Source organism: Bufo bufo, chromosome 5, assembly GCF_905171765.1.
Source record: "Bufo bufo chromosome 5, aBufBuf1.1, whole genome shotgun sequence".
In the NCBI taxonomy this organism is placed as follows: domain Eukaryota; kingdom Metazoa; phylum Chordata; class Amphibia; order Anura; family Bufonidae; genus Bufo; species Bufo bufo.
In genome coordinates, this window is record NC_053393.1 from 67,534,270 (window position 1) to 67,550,204 (window position 15,935).

Sequence of the window (15,935 nt, forward strand, 5' to 3'; positions counted from 1 at the left end):
GGTATGACTAATTATGGGCAGCACTGACTGTATATAGAGAGAAAAAGAGAGACCGTAATTTATACGTACTCGCAAACAGCACCAAAAAAAATTTTTTATATTTCTACTGCATAAAATTAGACATTATACAGTCATGTCAATAAACAAAAAAAATAATCCGGTAATAATTACAGCTGCTTAAACATGGAGAGGCAAAAACTGAAAATAATAGGGGTTAAAGTGGTTATGCCAACTAACAGGTTGCAGAGCGATCGCTGGACCCCTGACGATCCCAAGAACAGGGTGTTCCCACCCTGATGGAGACTGCTAAAAAAAATTCCTTTGGTAAAAGCAACTTGTGGGTGCCACTGTAACCTATAAGAGCCCCCCAAACCCTGGTCAGAGGGCCCACTATGTGTTCCAGTCAATGCTTGCCTCTGGTGAAGAGAATAAAACTGTAAAGCAGATCAGCTGATCCTCCTCGGCCAATCATCAAGAGGGACAGGCTGATTACAGAGGGCACTACTGACCGGGTACAGGTATCGGGGCGCTGGTCAATGGGTGCAAGAGCACCCAGCAGCTTAATATCATGGCGGAATTAAATAGGCCGCTCTCAATGACAGATTTTTGTTCCTAGAAATTGCTGAAGTGTAACGAGCTGGATATCTAGAGCTCAGATGTACAATCGGTGGTCTGTGTCTGCAGAGAAAGGCCCCGTAAGGTGAGAGGCACCTGCTACTCCTTCTTAAATGACATGAGGCAGTGTATAGGGCGAGTGTGGGCGTCACACACAGATACAACTATGCCACATAACTACAGGATGTATACAATTACAGGGGGGGGGGGGGTCGTGGAAACATGAGAAGAGAATTCAGCAGCTAAATGGATGAATTAGGCTCCATATTTGCTCTATAGGCGTATCCCTGCAAGAAATGTGGGGTTTTCCAGAGAAAACGGGGCCCCTAAGCTGTAGCCTTGCTCTAAACGACGTCTTCTGACATAATACGGATCCGTGAGGGCTTCACAGAGGTCCCTCACGTGGTGGCGAGTGGTCGGTCTATGATGTATACCGTGTAGAATACGTAAAGAAGACGACTTACATTTTGCAGATTTTCCTGCTTTTCTATCGTCTTTGGTATTTTTGTCCTGCTCGCCGTCCTGAGGTTCTGATGAAGGAGCCTTTCTTCTCTGCCTCAGCTCTTCTTCTTGAGAACCTTAAAGCAAAAGAAAGGGAACTTTTATCACGTAGACAAAGAAGGCATTGATCTGGCCAGACCGATCTAGGTAATTCTAGCAAGACCAGGGTGACTGGCGAGGCTCGCCCATGTCCAGCGCTGTCTGCACAGCAGGACCGGGGAGGCATTTCTCCACTGTTATTCCTCCTGAAAATGTACAAATAAACGAAAGGGAATCCATCAGGAGCTTCATGCTGCTCAGAAAATGGACAGCACAAAGTCCCGACAACTGTAAGGGTCCATTCAGACGTCCGTAGAATGGGTCCGGATCCGTTTCCGCAGAAGGTGCAGACCCATTCATTTTCAATGGGGAGCCGAAAAAAATGCAGACAGCACACAGTGTGCTGTTCGCATACGCATTTCCGGTCTGCGGCTCCAGAAAAAAAATATAGCATGTCCTATTCTTGTCCGTAGCAGCTCTATTAAGTGCCGGCGATGTGCGGCGTCAGTGTTTTGCGGAGCGCAAAACACTACGGATGTCTAAATGGACCCTAAAAGGGGTTATCCGAGATTTTTATACTGATATCTTATCCTCTGGACCCCCGTCAATCAGCTGCTTGAGAAGGCACCGGCGCTCGCTGAAGCACCACGGGCTTCTCTCAGCTCACCGAGCATAGCGCCATCCATTGTGTAGTGGCTGTGCTTGGTATTGCAGCTCGGCCCCATTCACTTCTATGGGGCTGAGCTGCGCCTAGGTTATGTGACCGATGAACGTGATGTCACATGGCTCAGGCTAAGCCTTCTCAAACAGCTGATCAATAGTTGTTCTGGGTGTCAGACCCCCACCAATAAGATACTGATGACCTATCCAGAGGATAGATCATCACTTAAAATATCTCGGAAAACCTCTTTAACGGGTTTTCCAGGATAGGAAAAACTTGGCTGCTTTCTTCCAATAACAGCACCACCCCTGTCCATAGGTTGTGTGTGGTACTGCAGCTGATCTCCATGGAACTGAATGGAGTAGCAATACCAAGCCCAACCTGTGGCCAGAGGTGGTGCTGTTGTTTTTGGAAGAAAGCAGCCATGTTTTTCTTATCCTGTATAACCCCTTGAATTACTCTGAAACACTGGAATCTGGAATCTTCCAGATTAAAAACAAGCCAAGAACAGAGAGAAGAGTCCGCTGTGAAACTAATACCTGGCTACTACCACAAAGATCAGCTTGTGTACACGGAATGACCTGTGAATCAAGCCGAGCTGGACGAACCGCGGCTATTGCAGTATCTTATTAAAATGACACTGGGATGTGGTTTATTGGGAGCGATCTGTCGATTATTAATGATAATTGGTATATCTATTAGCATAAAGTACTTGGTTCTGACCAAAAGAAACACACTACATTGGCTGGATTGCCTATCTTTTCCGTATTTTAGGTAGTAAGCACCAACATCTGTAGGGTTTCTGGAAACAATTGATAGGCAGAGGTGCCAAGGTCATCAGTAAGTAAGTCCTGGAACACCCCCTATAAAAGATGCAGTAAAACTTGTATTTCATTACTTTAAATTCCTGCTTATTCTGGGCTTTGAAGTTAAAGGGGTATTCCCATCTTAGACAATGGGGCATATCGCTAGGCCACCAGGCGCAGCTCCCTGCCTCTCCCATTGAAGTGAATGGGAGCGCACCACGCATGCGCGGCCACCGCTCCAATTCATTTCTATGGGGCCGACGGAAATAGCCGAGCGTATTTTCGGCGGCTCAATAGAAATGAATGGAGAGCAGCTGCGCATGCGCAGTGCGCCCTCCTCAAGTTTCTCCGCTCCGTTCTCCTTGTAGGTGCGGGTCCCAGAGGTAGGACCCGCACCTATCAGACGATGGGGGCATATCCTAGCGATATACCCCCATTGTCTAAGATGGGATAACCCCTTTAAGAACGCGGTCCTATAAGTGACCGACAGCCTTCCCTCTATGAGGAGGCGGTCCCATCAGTGACTGACAGCCTTCCCTCTATGAGGAGGCGGTCCTATCAGTGACTGACAGCCTTCTCTCTATGAGGAGGAGGTCCTATCAGTGATTGACAGCCTTCCCTCTATGAGGAGGCGGTCCTATCAGTGACTGACAGCCTTCTCTCTATGAGGAGGAGGTCCTATCAGTGATTGACAGCCTTCCCTCTATGAGGAGGAGGTCCTATCAGTGATTGACAGCCTTCCCTCTATGAGGAGGCGGTCCTATCAGTGACTGACAGCCTTCCCTCTATGAGGAGGCGGTCCTATCAGTGACTGACAGCCTTCCCTCTATGAGGAGGCGGTCCTATCAGTGACTGACAGCCTTCTCTCTATGAGGAGGAGGTCCTATCAGTGATTGACAGCCTTCCCTCTATGAGGAGGCGGTCCTATCAGTGATTGACAGCCTTCCCTCTATGAGGAGGCGGTCCTATCAGTGACTGACAGCCTTCCCTCTATGAGGAGGCGGTCCTATCAGTGACTGACAGCCTTCCCTCTATGAGGAGGCGGTCCTATCAGTGACTGACAGCCTTCTCTCTATGAGGAGGAGGTCCTATCAGTGATTGACAGCCTTCCCTCTATGAGGAGGCGGTCCTATCAGTGATTGACAGCCTTCCCTCTATGAGGAGGCGGTCCTATCAGTGACTGACAGCCTTCCCTCTATGAGGAGGCGGTCCTATCAGTGACTGACAGCCTTCCCTCTATGAGGAGGCGGTCCTATCAGTGACTGACAGCCTTCCCTCTATGAGGAGTCGGTCCTATCAGTGATTGACAGCCTTCCATCTATGAATGGAATGTTCTGCTCTCTATAAACTGTCCTATCCTTGTCCGTAAAACGGACATATGGATGCGGACAGCATGCAGTAAAGTGAATGGGTCTGTATCCGACCCACAAAAAATGCGGATTGGATGTGGACAAAAAACATGGTCATGTGCATGATCCGTAAAATTTATGAAATATAAGTTTTACTGAATCTCTTCCCATAAAACTATAGATCAATCTGAACACACGTATATAAAAGGAGTCTGGTTTCTGAAACCACCAGAGTGGGAACCTGCGCTGATTACAGTGCAGTCAAGGGTTTAGAGACACAAATAAAAAGTTGTATGGATTGGTACCTTATAGGAGAGCGATCTATGCGCGGAAGATCCTCCTTGTTATTGCAGGGTGACGTCACACGCCGAAATTCCCGGACTTCAAACTGGTGGTTCCCTCGCACGAGTGATTTGCTGCCGGCAGGAGCATCACTCACGCGGGAAGGTTGAACCAGAAGCCGTCCGGACACCAGCTTCCCTGCAATAACAAGCAGGATCTTCCACGTATAGATCGCTCTCCTATAAGGTACCAATCCATACCACTTTATATTTGTGTCTCTAAACCCTTGACTGCACCGTAATCAGCGCAGGTTCCCACTCTGGTTGTTTCAGAAACCAGACTCCTTTTATATACGTGTGCTCAGATTTCACCAGTCCAAGCAGCAGACTGTGTTTGGGAACCTAGCAGCGATTCCCTTACGGGTGAGGAGTGTCAAGTGGCCACGGTAGCGCGAGTGGGCAGATACATTTTTATATATATCAATCTGCTCTGCTCCTCCTGCTCTATAAGCGGCTGCCTGCACCTCAGACACCATGTCCAATGTGACAATGTTTTCAGTGTCTGGATTTGAAATTCTGCAATGTGCCGTAAGAATTACCAGGGACTTTTTTCCAGGTGTGAATGGAAACGTCTCTTGCATTGTTGAGTGCTGTCCGCATCCATTCCGTCCCCATAGAAAATGAATGGGTCCGCACCAGTTCCGCAAAATTGCGGAACGGATGCGGACCCATTTGCGGACGTGTGAATGGAGCCTTAAATAGTGACAGAAATGCTGATGTCAGCGGTGTGTCACTCATCAGCTAAAAGTCAGTGGTTGGCGAGACCCAGCATCATAATCATTGCAGCCCAGGGCGTGAAAAGAGTCAGATCTACCTGAGAAGAGTCCTGGTTATTATAATCTCCTGCTCTCTCACCATCTGCTGATGATTGGCAGTTCTCTCCTAGAGAGAAAGGGAGAAAACTAGGTAGAAGACTGTCAGCCATCAGCAGGTGGGCAGGAGAGCAGGAATTCATGAATAACCAGGACTCTTCTCAGGGGGTCGGGACTCTTTTCCAGGCCCAGTCTGCAATGATTGTGATGTTGGTTCTCGGAAACCACTTACTGGTAACTTATAAATGACAGACCGCTGAAACCAACTCCCCTGTCTCTACTTTATTCCGCCGTTAGTATGGGCAGCATAAAGTTGATGACAGGTTCCCTTTAAGCCTCAATCACACGTCAGTCAGTGATTTCCATCCGTGATTTTGAGCCAAAACCAGGTGCAGCTCTAAACACAGAACAGGTGCAGATCTTTCCCTTATACCTTATGTCTGTGGAGGCTCCACTCCTGGTTTTGGCCAACAATCACTGACCAAAACAGGTGTGAATGAGGCTTTACAGAAACATTCTTCCTACAGAAGGGCAGGGCCGGGTTACAAGATGCGTAGCAGAAGAAAAAAGATCCCACAAACCGTTCTAAAAAAAATAATAATAATAATTATTATTATCTTGAACTGTTTGTACAGGAGCCACATGAAAATCAGACGCAAACTGCACGTGTGGTCCCAATTGTGGCTTCTTCTTCTTCTACACGGGAGTCGATGTGGGGGAGGGGGACACAACAAACCCCACAAAAAGGAAATAATCAGGGCAAGCTGTCGCAGGTAAAAAAAAAAAAAAAAAAAATGCGCCTAAAATCACTGTGCTCTTTACGATAACAGGCAAGTGGGATATCTGAGTGACCGGACCCATCAGCGATCCAGAATAACCACGTAATACGGAGCCACGGGGACAGACCGGCTCAGTGAACACAAACACAGCTCTGCCCTGTACCTAAGTATCTAAAAAAGAAAGGGACGCCATACAACAGGGGTCAGCAACCTCTGGCACTCTAGCTGATGTGAAACTACAACACCCAGCATGCTCCATCCACTTCAATGGGAGTTCTGAGAACAGCCAATAAAGTGTGCATGCTGGGAGTCGGAGTTCCACCATACAACCAAGTACACGGAAAGAACTGGTCAAGCTGCCTGTGCTCACCTTCATCCTCCATCGTTCTCCGAGAGGCGGCCCGGTCAGCGATTGCCCTGCAGTCCTACGTAGGTGCCTATGGAGCACAGCATTAGATGACGGGGCGCTGGCTGGGGGACACCGTAGTATATCGGCCACGAACAGCCCTTGCAGACCTGGAATTATGACAAATAATACGCATATTATACACAAGCAGCTGTGGAGATTGTACAGAGCACGCACACGGGGGAGGCACCCAGTGGGTGAACCATCCTTAGGACAGGCCATCAATATCAGCCCGTTCTGCGCCCCTCAGTGCCTGCGCTCTTCATGCACACGGCCATATCCGCAAAACACAGAGGACGTCCTGCTCCGTACAGTATTAGAACAAAGTTTTATGCGAATCGACTTCGGATGTTTCATCCCTAGCTAATATTCTGCACAACCGCTCATTGTAAGGTAAGCCAAGGACCAATGTACACAACGAAGAGGCCGCGGCGCTCATCCAAGTCATGTCACCCCTTCAAACTGCTGATCAGCGGGGGCGCAGAGGTGACAGCAGCAGAATGCAGACACCATGGCAGCCTGTCTTCTCCGTACTCTTCTCCGTACAAATGATACTGTATTAGAATTAGATTACAGAACGGCTGAAAATCTTATTCTCCAAAACACAAAACTGACTTCAAATGGTGAAGAAAGGAGAATGAAGGGGCACGGTGGGAGTTGTAGTTTTACACCGGCTGGACCGTCGCAGGTTGCGCACCCCTGATATAATACAAGGGGGTTTCCAAAACGCCGGCGCACACGGAAGGGATTTTTCCACGGCGGATTTCTGCATGAATATCAGGTGGCAGCTGCAAAACAAAAGGGGAAACTCGGAAGCCAAATCAAGGACGTTGCATTAATGTTGTGCCAAATTTCCACCGCAGGAAAAAAAAAAAATAACAGATCCTTAGGTCCCAAGCGCGCGGTGCAGATTACGTATGGATTTCCGCGCTGAAAATCCGCAGCGTAATACGGGACCAGCAAAGTGAAGGAGATTCTCTAAATCTCACGTGCATGGGAACTGACCTGCGGCGGTCTGCAGCGCGCAACGCATGAAGATTCGCTGTGTGCGCGCGCCCCCTGAGCTCCCGCAGGGGTGTCACCCAGCTTTCCCAGGTGCCTGAATACAGAATCTACCACCGCTGCGCCTCCTATACTGGGATCAGGTCGCAGAAGAGGGAATCTCAAGGGCAGAGATGCAAACTGGATCTTCTGAGGATAGAAACAAAAGTGCAAAGTGAAAGCCTAGACTAGGAGACATGGAGCAGTCCCTTCTAACGAGTCCCCCGGGTCACAGGGGCTGTAATGTCACCCACAGGGTCAAGTCTCTGCGGGCAAAGGGCTTCCCCCCTCCATTACCAGCTGCAAGTCCCGCTCCTCCCGCAGACTGCGCCCCGCACGGCCGCCTCCATTCACAGACTGCGAAAGCAGGAAGTAGACCGTCTCAATCAAACGCCTATTCAAGGATCATTCTAAAAAAGACTGAGCCTGACTCATCGGGGATCTGCTAGAAGGGCTGCCCGTCTTGTACACAGTTATGTCCGTGATTTGCGGGGCAGTCCGTATAGCGGATCCGTGTCCTTTTGATGGAAGGAACCAGTGGCTCTGAATGAAGTAATGGTCCCTTCCCCATACATTATGTATAGTCTGCCTGCTCTGCAGGGTGTCCTGTATGGCTGCAGAGCTTCTCCTGCTGCTGCTCTATACTCCTCCATCTTTTGGAGGACTACAACTCCCAGCAGCAGATTGCATTCCACGCGGAATCAGCTTGGAGGAAATTGGTGAATGGAGGTCGGAGGACCCCCGTCCTATCCATAGGTGAGGGTCCCAGATGTTGCTATAATTCTAGTCACATGCAATCAATGGCGGACTGGGAATTTAAAGTGGCCCTGGGAAAACCGAAAAGTGGCCCCCTGCTGTAGGTAGGTCCAAACTGACAGAAGGCGGGCATCACAAGTAGATGGGACCAGCAATACCCCAGTACAGCACAATATACTGCCCCAGCAGAACCAGATACCACAGTACAGCACAATATACTGCCCCAGCAGAACCAGATACCACAATGCAGCACAATATACTGCCCCAACAGAACCGGATACCACAGTACAGCACAATATACTGCCCCAGCAGAACCAGATACCACAGTACAGCACAATATACTGCCCCTGTAGAACCAGATACCACAGTACAGCACAATATACTGCTCCAGCAGAACCATATACTACAGTGCAGCACAATATACTGCCCCAGCAGAACCATATACTACAGTGCAGCACAATATACTGCCCCAGCAGAACCAGATACCCCAGTGCAGCACAATATACTGCCCCAGCAGAACCAGATACCACAGTGCAGCACAATATACTGCCCCAGCAGAACCAGATTCCACAGTACAGCACAATATACTGCCCCAGCAGAACCAGATAACCCAGTACAGCACAATATACTGCCCCAGCAGAACCAGATTCCACAGTACAGCACAATATACTGCCCCCAGCAGAACCAGATTCCACAGTGCAGCACAATATACTGCCCCAGCAGAACCAGATACCCCAGTACAGCACAATATACTGCCCCAGCAGAACCAGATACCCCAGTGCAGCACAATATACTGCTCCAGCAGAACCAGATACCCCAGTACAGCACAATATACTGCCCCAGCAGAACCAGATACCACAGTACAGCACAATATACTGCCCCCAGCAGAACCAGATTCCACAGTGCAGCACAATATACTGCCCCAGCAGAACCAGATACCCCAGTACAGCACAATATACTGCCCCAGCAGAACCAGATACCCCAGTGCAGCACAATATACTGCTCCAGCAGAACCAGATACCCCAGTACAGCACAATATACTGCCCCAGCAGAACCAGATACCACAGTACAGCACAATATACTGCCCCAGCAGAACCAGATACCACAGTACAGCACAATATACTGCCCCAGCAGAACCAGATACCACAGTACAGCACAATATACTGCCCCAGCAGAACCAGATACCACAGTACAGCACAATATACTGCCCCAGCAGAACCAGATACCACAGTACAGCACAATATACTGCCCCAGCAGAACCAGATACCACAGTACAACACAATATACTGCCCCAGCAGAACCATATACTACAGTGCAGCACAATATACTGCCCCAGCAGTATATTGTGATGACAAAGTTTCACTTTGTCATCTCCTTTCCTTCTCCCAGCTGTCACCTATTTACACTAATTGCCTCCCTTTATATTCCCTCCCATACTGCCTCACTTTGCGGTTTATACTACTTCCTGGATTGTGTTTACTGCTGGTCTTTTAACTTTATTTCTGTTTCCTTGCTGGCTTGATACTAGGTGACCCTGACTCCATCCGTATTAAGTGCAGGGAGCCGGGGGTCGTGTCCCCTCACTATTATAGGGTTTTCAGGTGTCACATAGTATTAGGTACGTGGGCATGCAATCGTCTACCATAAAGATCTTTGCATGGGCATAGCAGTCAGGGAGAGCTCTAGGGGTTTTATAGGGCTCACCCATATGCTCCTTAGTTTGGGATCAAGCCAGTCGGATGTTTATTTATAAGTTCCAGCTTTCTGCAACACCATCCGTGACAATACTGTCCCAGCAGAACCAAATACCACAGTGCAGCACAATATACTGCCCCAGAAAAAACTAATACCACAGTGCAGCACAATATACTGTCCCAGCAGAACCACATACCACAGTGCAGTACAATATACTGTCCCAGCAGAACCAAATACCACAGTGCAACACAATACATACCATACTTTTGAAAAAACGGACACTGTGCGTCGCACCACTAGGCCATGCCTCTAACTCCGCCCAAAACATATCTAAACATCTAATCCCACCCAGCCCCCTAAATGCCCCCACATAGTAATTATTCTCCCTTTATGCCACCACACAGTATTTATGCTCACATTGTGCCCCCTCACAGTAATATGGCCAGCTGTGCCCCCTCATAGTAATATGGCCAGCTGTGCCCCCTCACAGTAATATGACCAGCTGTGCCCCTCACAGTAAGATGCCCAGATATGTGCCCCCTCACAGTAATATGCCCAGTTGTGCCCCCTCACAGTAATATGACCAGTTATGCCCCCTCACAGTAATATGACCAGCTGTGCCCCTCACAGTAATATGCCCAAATATGTGCCCCCTCACAGTAATATGCCCAGCTGTGCCCCTCACAGTAATATGCCCATATATGTGCCCCCTCACAGTAATATACCCTTATATGGACCCCCTCAAAGTAATATGCCCAGCTGAGCCCACTTGCAGTAATATGCCCAGCTAAGCCCCTTCAGAGTAATATGCCCAGGATTATGCCCCCTGACAGGCAGTAAAAAAATAATAAACTCCCCATACTCACCTCGTTCCCCAGCAGCAGCAGCAGGATGATACACACGGAGTTCCCGGACGTCCCCGCGAAGGAATGATGGAGCAGAGAGCGGACAGACGGCTCTCTGCTTTATCATTACAGGAAGAGCAGAGACAGCTGCCAGAGAGCGGGACATACCTCCCCGTGCCGGGACAGCCACTGAAATCCAGGACTGTCCCGCCGGATCCGGGACAGTTGGGAAGTATAACAATATGCTGCCCCAGCGGAACCAAATACCACAGTGCAACACAAAATGTTTCTTTTGCCGAACACCATTACTGGGAGAGGGTGCGGCTTAGCGGGGTTGGGGGCAGGGCCTAGAATGTCCGCCTTTTTGGAATAAAGCAAGTAGCCACCCTAATTACAGTCCTGAGGACGACAATACAGCTGACTTCAGAAGGGCATCTGCAGCTGCCAGCCAAGTGTATAAGTACCTGACCTCCTGGCATTAATTACTACAGGGAGCACACGATCATGTCTCCAGCTGGCAGCCATGAGGCGTCCCTGGGCTGACCCTGGGCATCGTCTCACCGTGAAATTTCCCTGTAGGGTCTATGGCCAGTCCACCCCCTGCATGCAATATTTCCATGTAGCTTTAGGATCAGAATCAGGCCCTCTGGGTGGCCTCAGGCACCCCAGTCCTGCACGTGTAGTCACCGTAACCTCTAATTTCTGCACAAAAAACTCCAATCACACTGCGCCTCACTGACCCACCTGACTACGTCCTCCAGTCAATCACACTGCTTCTCACTGACCAACCTGACTACGTCCTCCAGCCAATCACACTGCGTCACACTGACCCACCTGACTACGTCCTTCAGACAAATACACTGTATCTCACTGACCAACCTGACTACGTCATCCAGTCAATCACACTGGATCACACTGACCCACCTGACTACATCCTTCAGTCAATTACACCATGTCTCACTGACCCACCTGACTACGTCCTCCAGTCAATCACACTCTGTCACTGTGATAAACAGGGGCCTACCTTGTAGTCTCTAATATCTGTTGTATTATCTTGTATGATGTAAATGTAGTGTGTTACCTCATGGTGCTATATTGTCTTTAGCGATATTAGGGGGCATTCACACAATATGTATTTTGCTGGCCGCAAAACGCTGATCCACAAAAAATGACGCTCCTGTTGCAACCGTTTTTGTTTTGCGGACCCATTGTAACAAGTGGGGGGGGAGCGCTCATTTGTACAGGAGGATCAGGGAGCGGTGAATGCAGCGCTCCCTAGGCTCTGTACTCACCGCTAACTTGTCCTCGGCCACTCGCTGTGCTGTGACTGTGCAGTGTGAGGATGTCAGCATGCTGTGACCTCACGCTGTGCGTGTCGGTTCACAGCACAGCAGGAAAAAGAGGTCTGATTGGGAACTTATTGAGGTCTGATTGGGGGTCATTAACCTGGAGCTCTGATCTGAGGTCTAATTGGGGGACTTATTGAGGTCTGATTGGGGGTCATTCACATGGAGGTCTGATCTGAGGTCTGATTGGGGGACTTATGGAGGTCTGATTGGGGGTCATTAACCTGGAGCTCTGATCTGAGGTCTGATTGGGGAACTTATTGAGGTCTGATTGGGGGTCATTAACCTGGAGCTCTGATATGAGGTCTGATTAGGGAACTTATTGAGGTCTGATTGGAGGTCATTAACCTGGAGCTCTGATCTGAGGTCTAATTGGGGGACTTATTGAGGTCTGATTGGGGGTCATTCACATGGAGGTCTGATCTGAGGTCTAATTGGGGGACTTAATGAGGTCTGATTGGGGGTCATTCACATGGAGGTCTGATCTGAGGTCTGATTGGGGGACTTATGGAGGTCTGATTGGGGGTCATTAACCTGGAGCTCTGATCTGAGGTCTGATTGGGGAACTTATTGAGGTCTGATTGGGGGTCATTAACCTGGAGCTCTGATATGAGGTCTGATTAGGGAACTTATTGAGGTCTGATTGGAGGTCATTAACCTGGAGCTCTGATCTGAGGTCTAATTGGGGGACTTATTGAGGTCTGATTGGGGGTCATTCACATGGAGGTCTGATCTGAGGTCTAATTTGGGGGACTTAATGAGGTCTAATCTGAGGTCTGATTGGAAGTCTGACATGGAGGTCTGACCTGAGGTGTGATTGGGGAATTTATTAACATTGGGGGTTTAAGCTGACGTCTGATGCAAATTTTTTTTTTCTTATTTTCCTCCCCTAAAACCTTATAAGCGTCTTATAGGGTGAAAAATACAATATGTGGTGTGAGTCTGTATACTTTGATGTCACCATTGTGTAATATTGTCTGTAACAAGGAAGACCCTTACCGCCGCTCAGTGAACCCGGTGTGGGGAAAAGTGGACTCAATGTGAAAATGGAGACACTGTGGCGGTGAAGATTCCTGCTGTAATCAAATTAGCAACACATCTGGCCCCGTTGAGATTGGGTTCTGTATGGCTGGGAGCAGGAATAAACATGCCCTGCTGTAATCCGATTAGCACCTGCCAGAATAAGGTGTATCCTGTATCCACCCAAGTCCACCGAACTGGTAACAAAGCTTTTCAACTGAATACCAGGAATCTGAGGTTCAAATCTCACTGAAACCTGTAAAATGATCTTAACCACTTCCAGACTGGGCCATTTACCCCCTTCCTGACCAGGCCTAATTTTGCAAATCTGACATGTGTCACTTTGTGTGGTAATAACTTTGGTACGCTTTTACTTATCGACGAAGCGCATATTGCGTGAAACGGCCGTCGCTGCATCCAGTGTGCAGGGAAGTGACTCCTAGCTCCGGTGCCGCGTGTGCTTTGCTTTATGTGGCAATAAAGAAATATTTCATATCTTCACGATGGTGAGTGCCGCCCGCTTTCTTTCTACTAAGAAGAATATTGTCTTGGACTAATTTTTGTTTGGGCTTGTGCACCGCTGAGATCGCGGTATTGGAGGAGAACCGTGTGGGATCTGCAATTCCGGGTTAAAGTTGGAGGAGAGACGTGGAGTGTGCCGCTTATAATTCTATTTAGAGTGTGATATGTCTACTTTATGTTTGCATCATTTTGGTAATGTAATTTTATTTTTTAGTATGTTAGGTTTAAAATTTTAAAAGCAATTTTTAAAATTTTTAAGAAAGTTTCCATTTTTTTTAAGGACCAGTTTAGTTCTGAAGTCATTTTAAGGAGCTCACATAATATAAATCACCCATAAATAGCCCATTTTAGAAACTACACCCCTCAAACTATTCAAAACTGGTTTTAGAAATGTTGTTAACCCTTTAACATCTTAGTGACCACCCATACGCCTTTTTACGACGGTCACTAATGCCTCGTTTCCACTGAGCGGATCGGTTCGGGTCGGTACGGTACGGTTCGCTATTTTGGGTGTTTCCACTATGAAAGCGATCCATACAAGCGAACCGTACCGCACCATTCAGGGTCCTGCTTCAGATGTAGGGCCATAGAAAAATGGAACGGTACGGTTAGGGCGGAGCTACAATACATACATTCTCCTAATTGGCGGCCTGAATAACGTCAAACGTAAGCGCAACATAAACACCACGCCGCCATTACTACATATAGTAGTACTACATAATAGTGATGAGCGGGAGGTGCCATATTCGATTTCGCGATATTTCGCGAATATTCGCATGAATATTCGTGTTATATTCGTCGAAATCGAATATTCGCAATTATTCCAATTATCGCGAAATTATTTTTTCGCATATTGCGAAAATTTATCTTGATAGTATAAGGCAACGTTCCTATGCTAATGACTATGGCTAGGCTAATATGTGTATTTTACGAAATTTCGTAATATTGCTCTAACTTCGTCTCTTAGAATATTACGAATATTCTAAAAGACGAAGTTAGAGCAATATTAAGAACATTTGCAAAAGTCGAAATTGCGATGCGAGTAATATAACACAAAATAGTCGCATGAAGATTTAAACTTAGCACTGCTATATTCCATATTAGGCTAGAATATGGAGTATAGCAGTGCTAAGTTGAAATCTTCATGCGAATATTTCGTGCTATATTACTCGCATCGCAATTGCGACTATTGCGAAATTTCGTAAAATACACATATAGATTAGATTGTAATTTAGCTAATATGGAATATAGCAGTAAGTTGAAAACGCCACTGACTGGAGCAGCCAGGAAGCCAGGAATCCAAAGGACAGGTAAGAACAACTTTAGGGAAGTGGGAAAGAAAAAAATATAATAAAAAAAAAATAAAAAAAACGAATATTCGATTTCGCGAATATATAGAACGATATTCTAAATATTCGCGAAATCTCGAAATTGCGATATTCGAGAAAAAAATTCGCAATTCGAATATTCACGCTCAACACTACTACATAATAGGAGAAGGATGCCTGCAAACAACAGCAAGCTGTGGTCGTCTCAGGAGCTATCCACTTTTTAAACTATTGTTGGGGATGGCGCTATTCAGAGTGAGCTTGATGGATCAGTGAGAAATGAAAAGGTGTACAAAGATATTTCTCAGCGGATGGCGGCCGAAGGATTTGAACGGACGTCGGGTCAGTGTAGGGCAAAGCTTAAGAAGCTTAAAATACAATATAAAAAAATTAAGGATGCCAACGGCCGTGGTGGAAACAGTCGCAGTACCTGGAAGTGGTACGATGCCATGGACGCCATTTACGGTCATAGGCTGGCAAACCAAGGCAGGGAGGGAGGTCTGGACTCTGCTACTGCACTTCTCGAGTCTATGATAGAACCTGTTGGTAAGTGGATTTTTTTTGGATTCTGCATATCATTTCGCTCTGCTAACCGTTATAAAAAATATATATATATAACCATATTTGCATTTTCAGATACAGTTGAAGGACTCTCCAATGATGCGTCAAACTTGTCTGATGATGGTCCGTCAATGTCGTTCAGCAGCACCAGCACTATTGCATCACCACCTTCCAGCCAACCACATAGTACGCCCAATGCACCCCGGCAAACTGGTAAGACATATGTGTTAAATCATTTCTTTATTATCTAATATTAGACATACCAATTTCTACCAAAAACACTATTCTGTTCTGTTGTATATTCCAGGTGAAAGGAGACGCTCGCAGCTGGATCTGCGCACAGTCATGGAGGATATGCGGGCAGCTGAGGAAAGGCAGCTGGAAAGGCTGGATAACCTTTCTGAGCGGAGGTTTCAGGCACTGCGTCAGGATGCCCAGGAAGCTATGCGCCAGGAGGCTGAAATTGCACGGCGGCAGATGGAGCAGTTGGCTACATTCAACCAGGCCTTCCT

At 47.5% G+C, this 15,935-nt stretch overlaps 1 protein-coding gene across 2 annotated transcripts in view; it reads right to left on the reverse strand.

Annotated features, from left to right (window-relative positions):
- Positions 1-7,705, reverse strand: part of DPY19L4 (dpy-19 like 4) — an 83,606-nt gene extending 75,901 nt beyond the window's left edge. For both annotated transcript variants that reach the window (XM_040433054.1, XM_040433052.1), the window contains exons 1-3: positions 7,648-7,705; positions 6,274-6,419; positions 1,080-1,193 (exon numbers count right to left, since the gene is read on the reverse strand). In XM_040433054.1, coding sequence (XP_040288988.1) covers positions 1,080-1,193; positions 6,274-6,286 — 127 coding nt within the window. In that variant the 5' untranslated portion in view covers positions 6,287-6,419; positions 7,648-7,705. The remainder of the gene's footprint in view (positions 1-1,079; positions 1,194-6,273; positions 6,420-7,647) is intronic.
- Between the last annotated feature and the right edge of the window lie 8,230 nt (positions 7,706-15,935).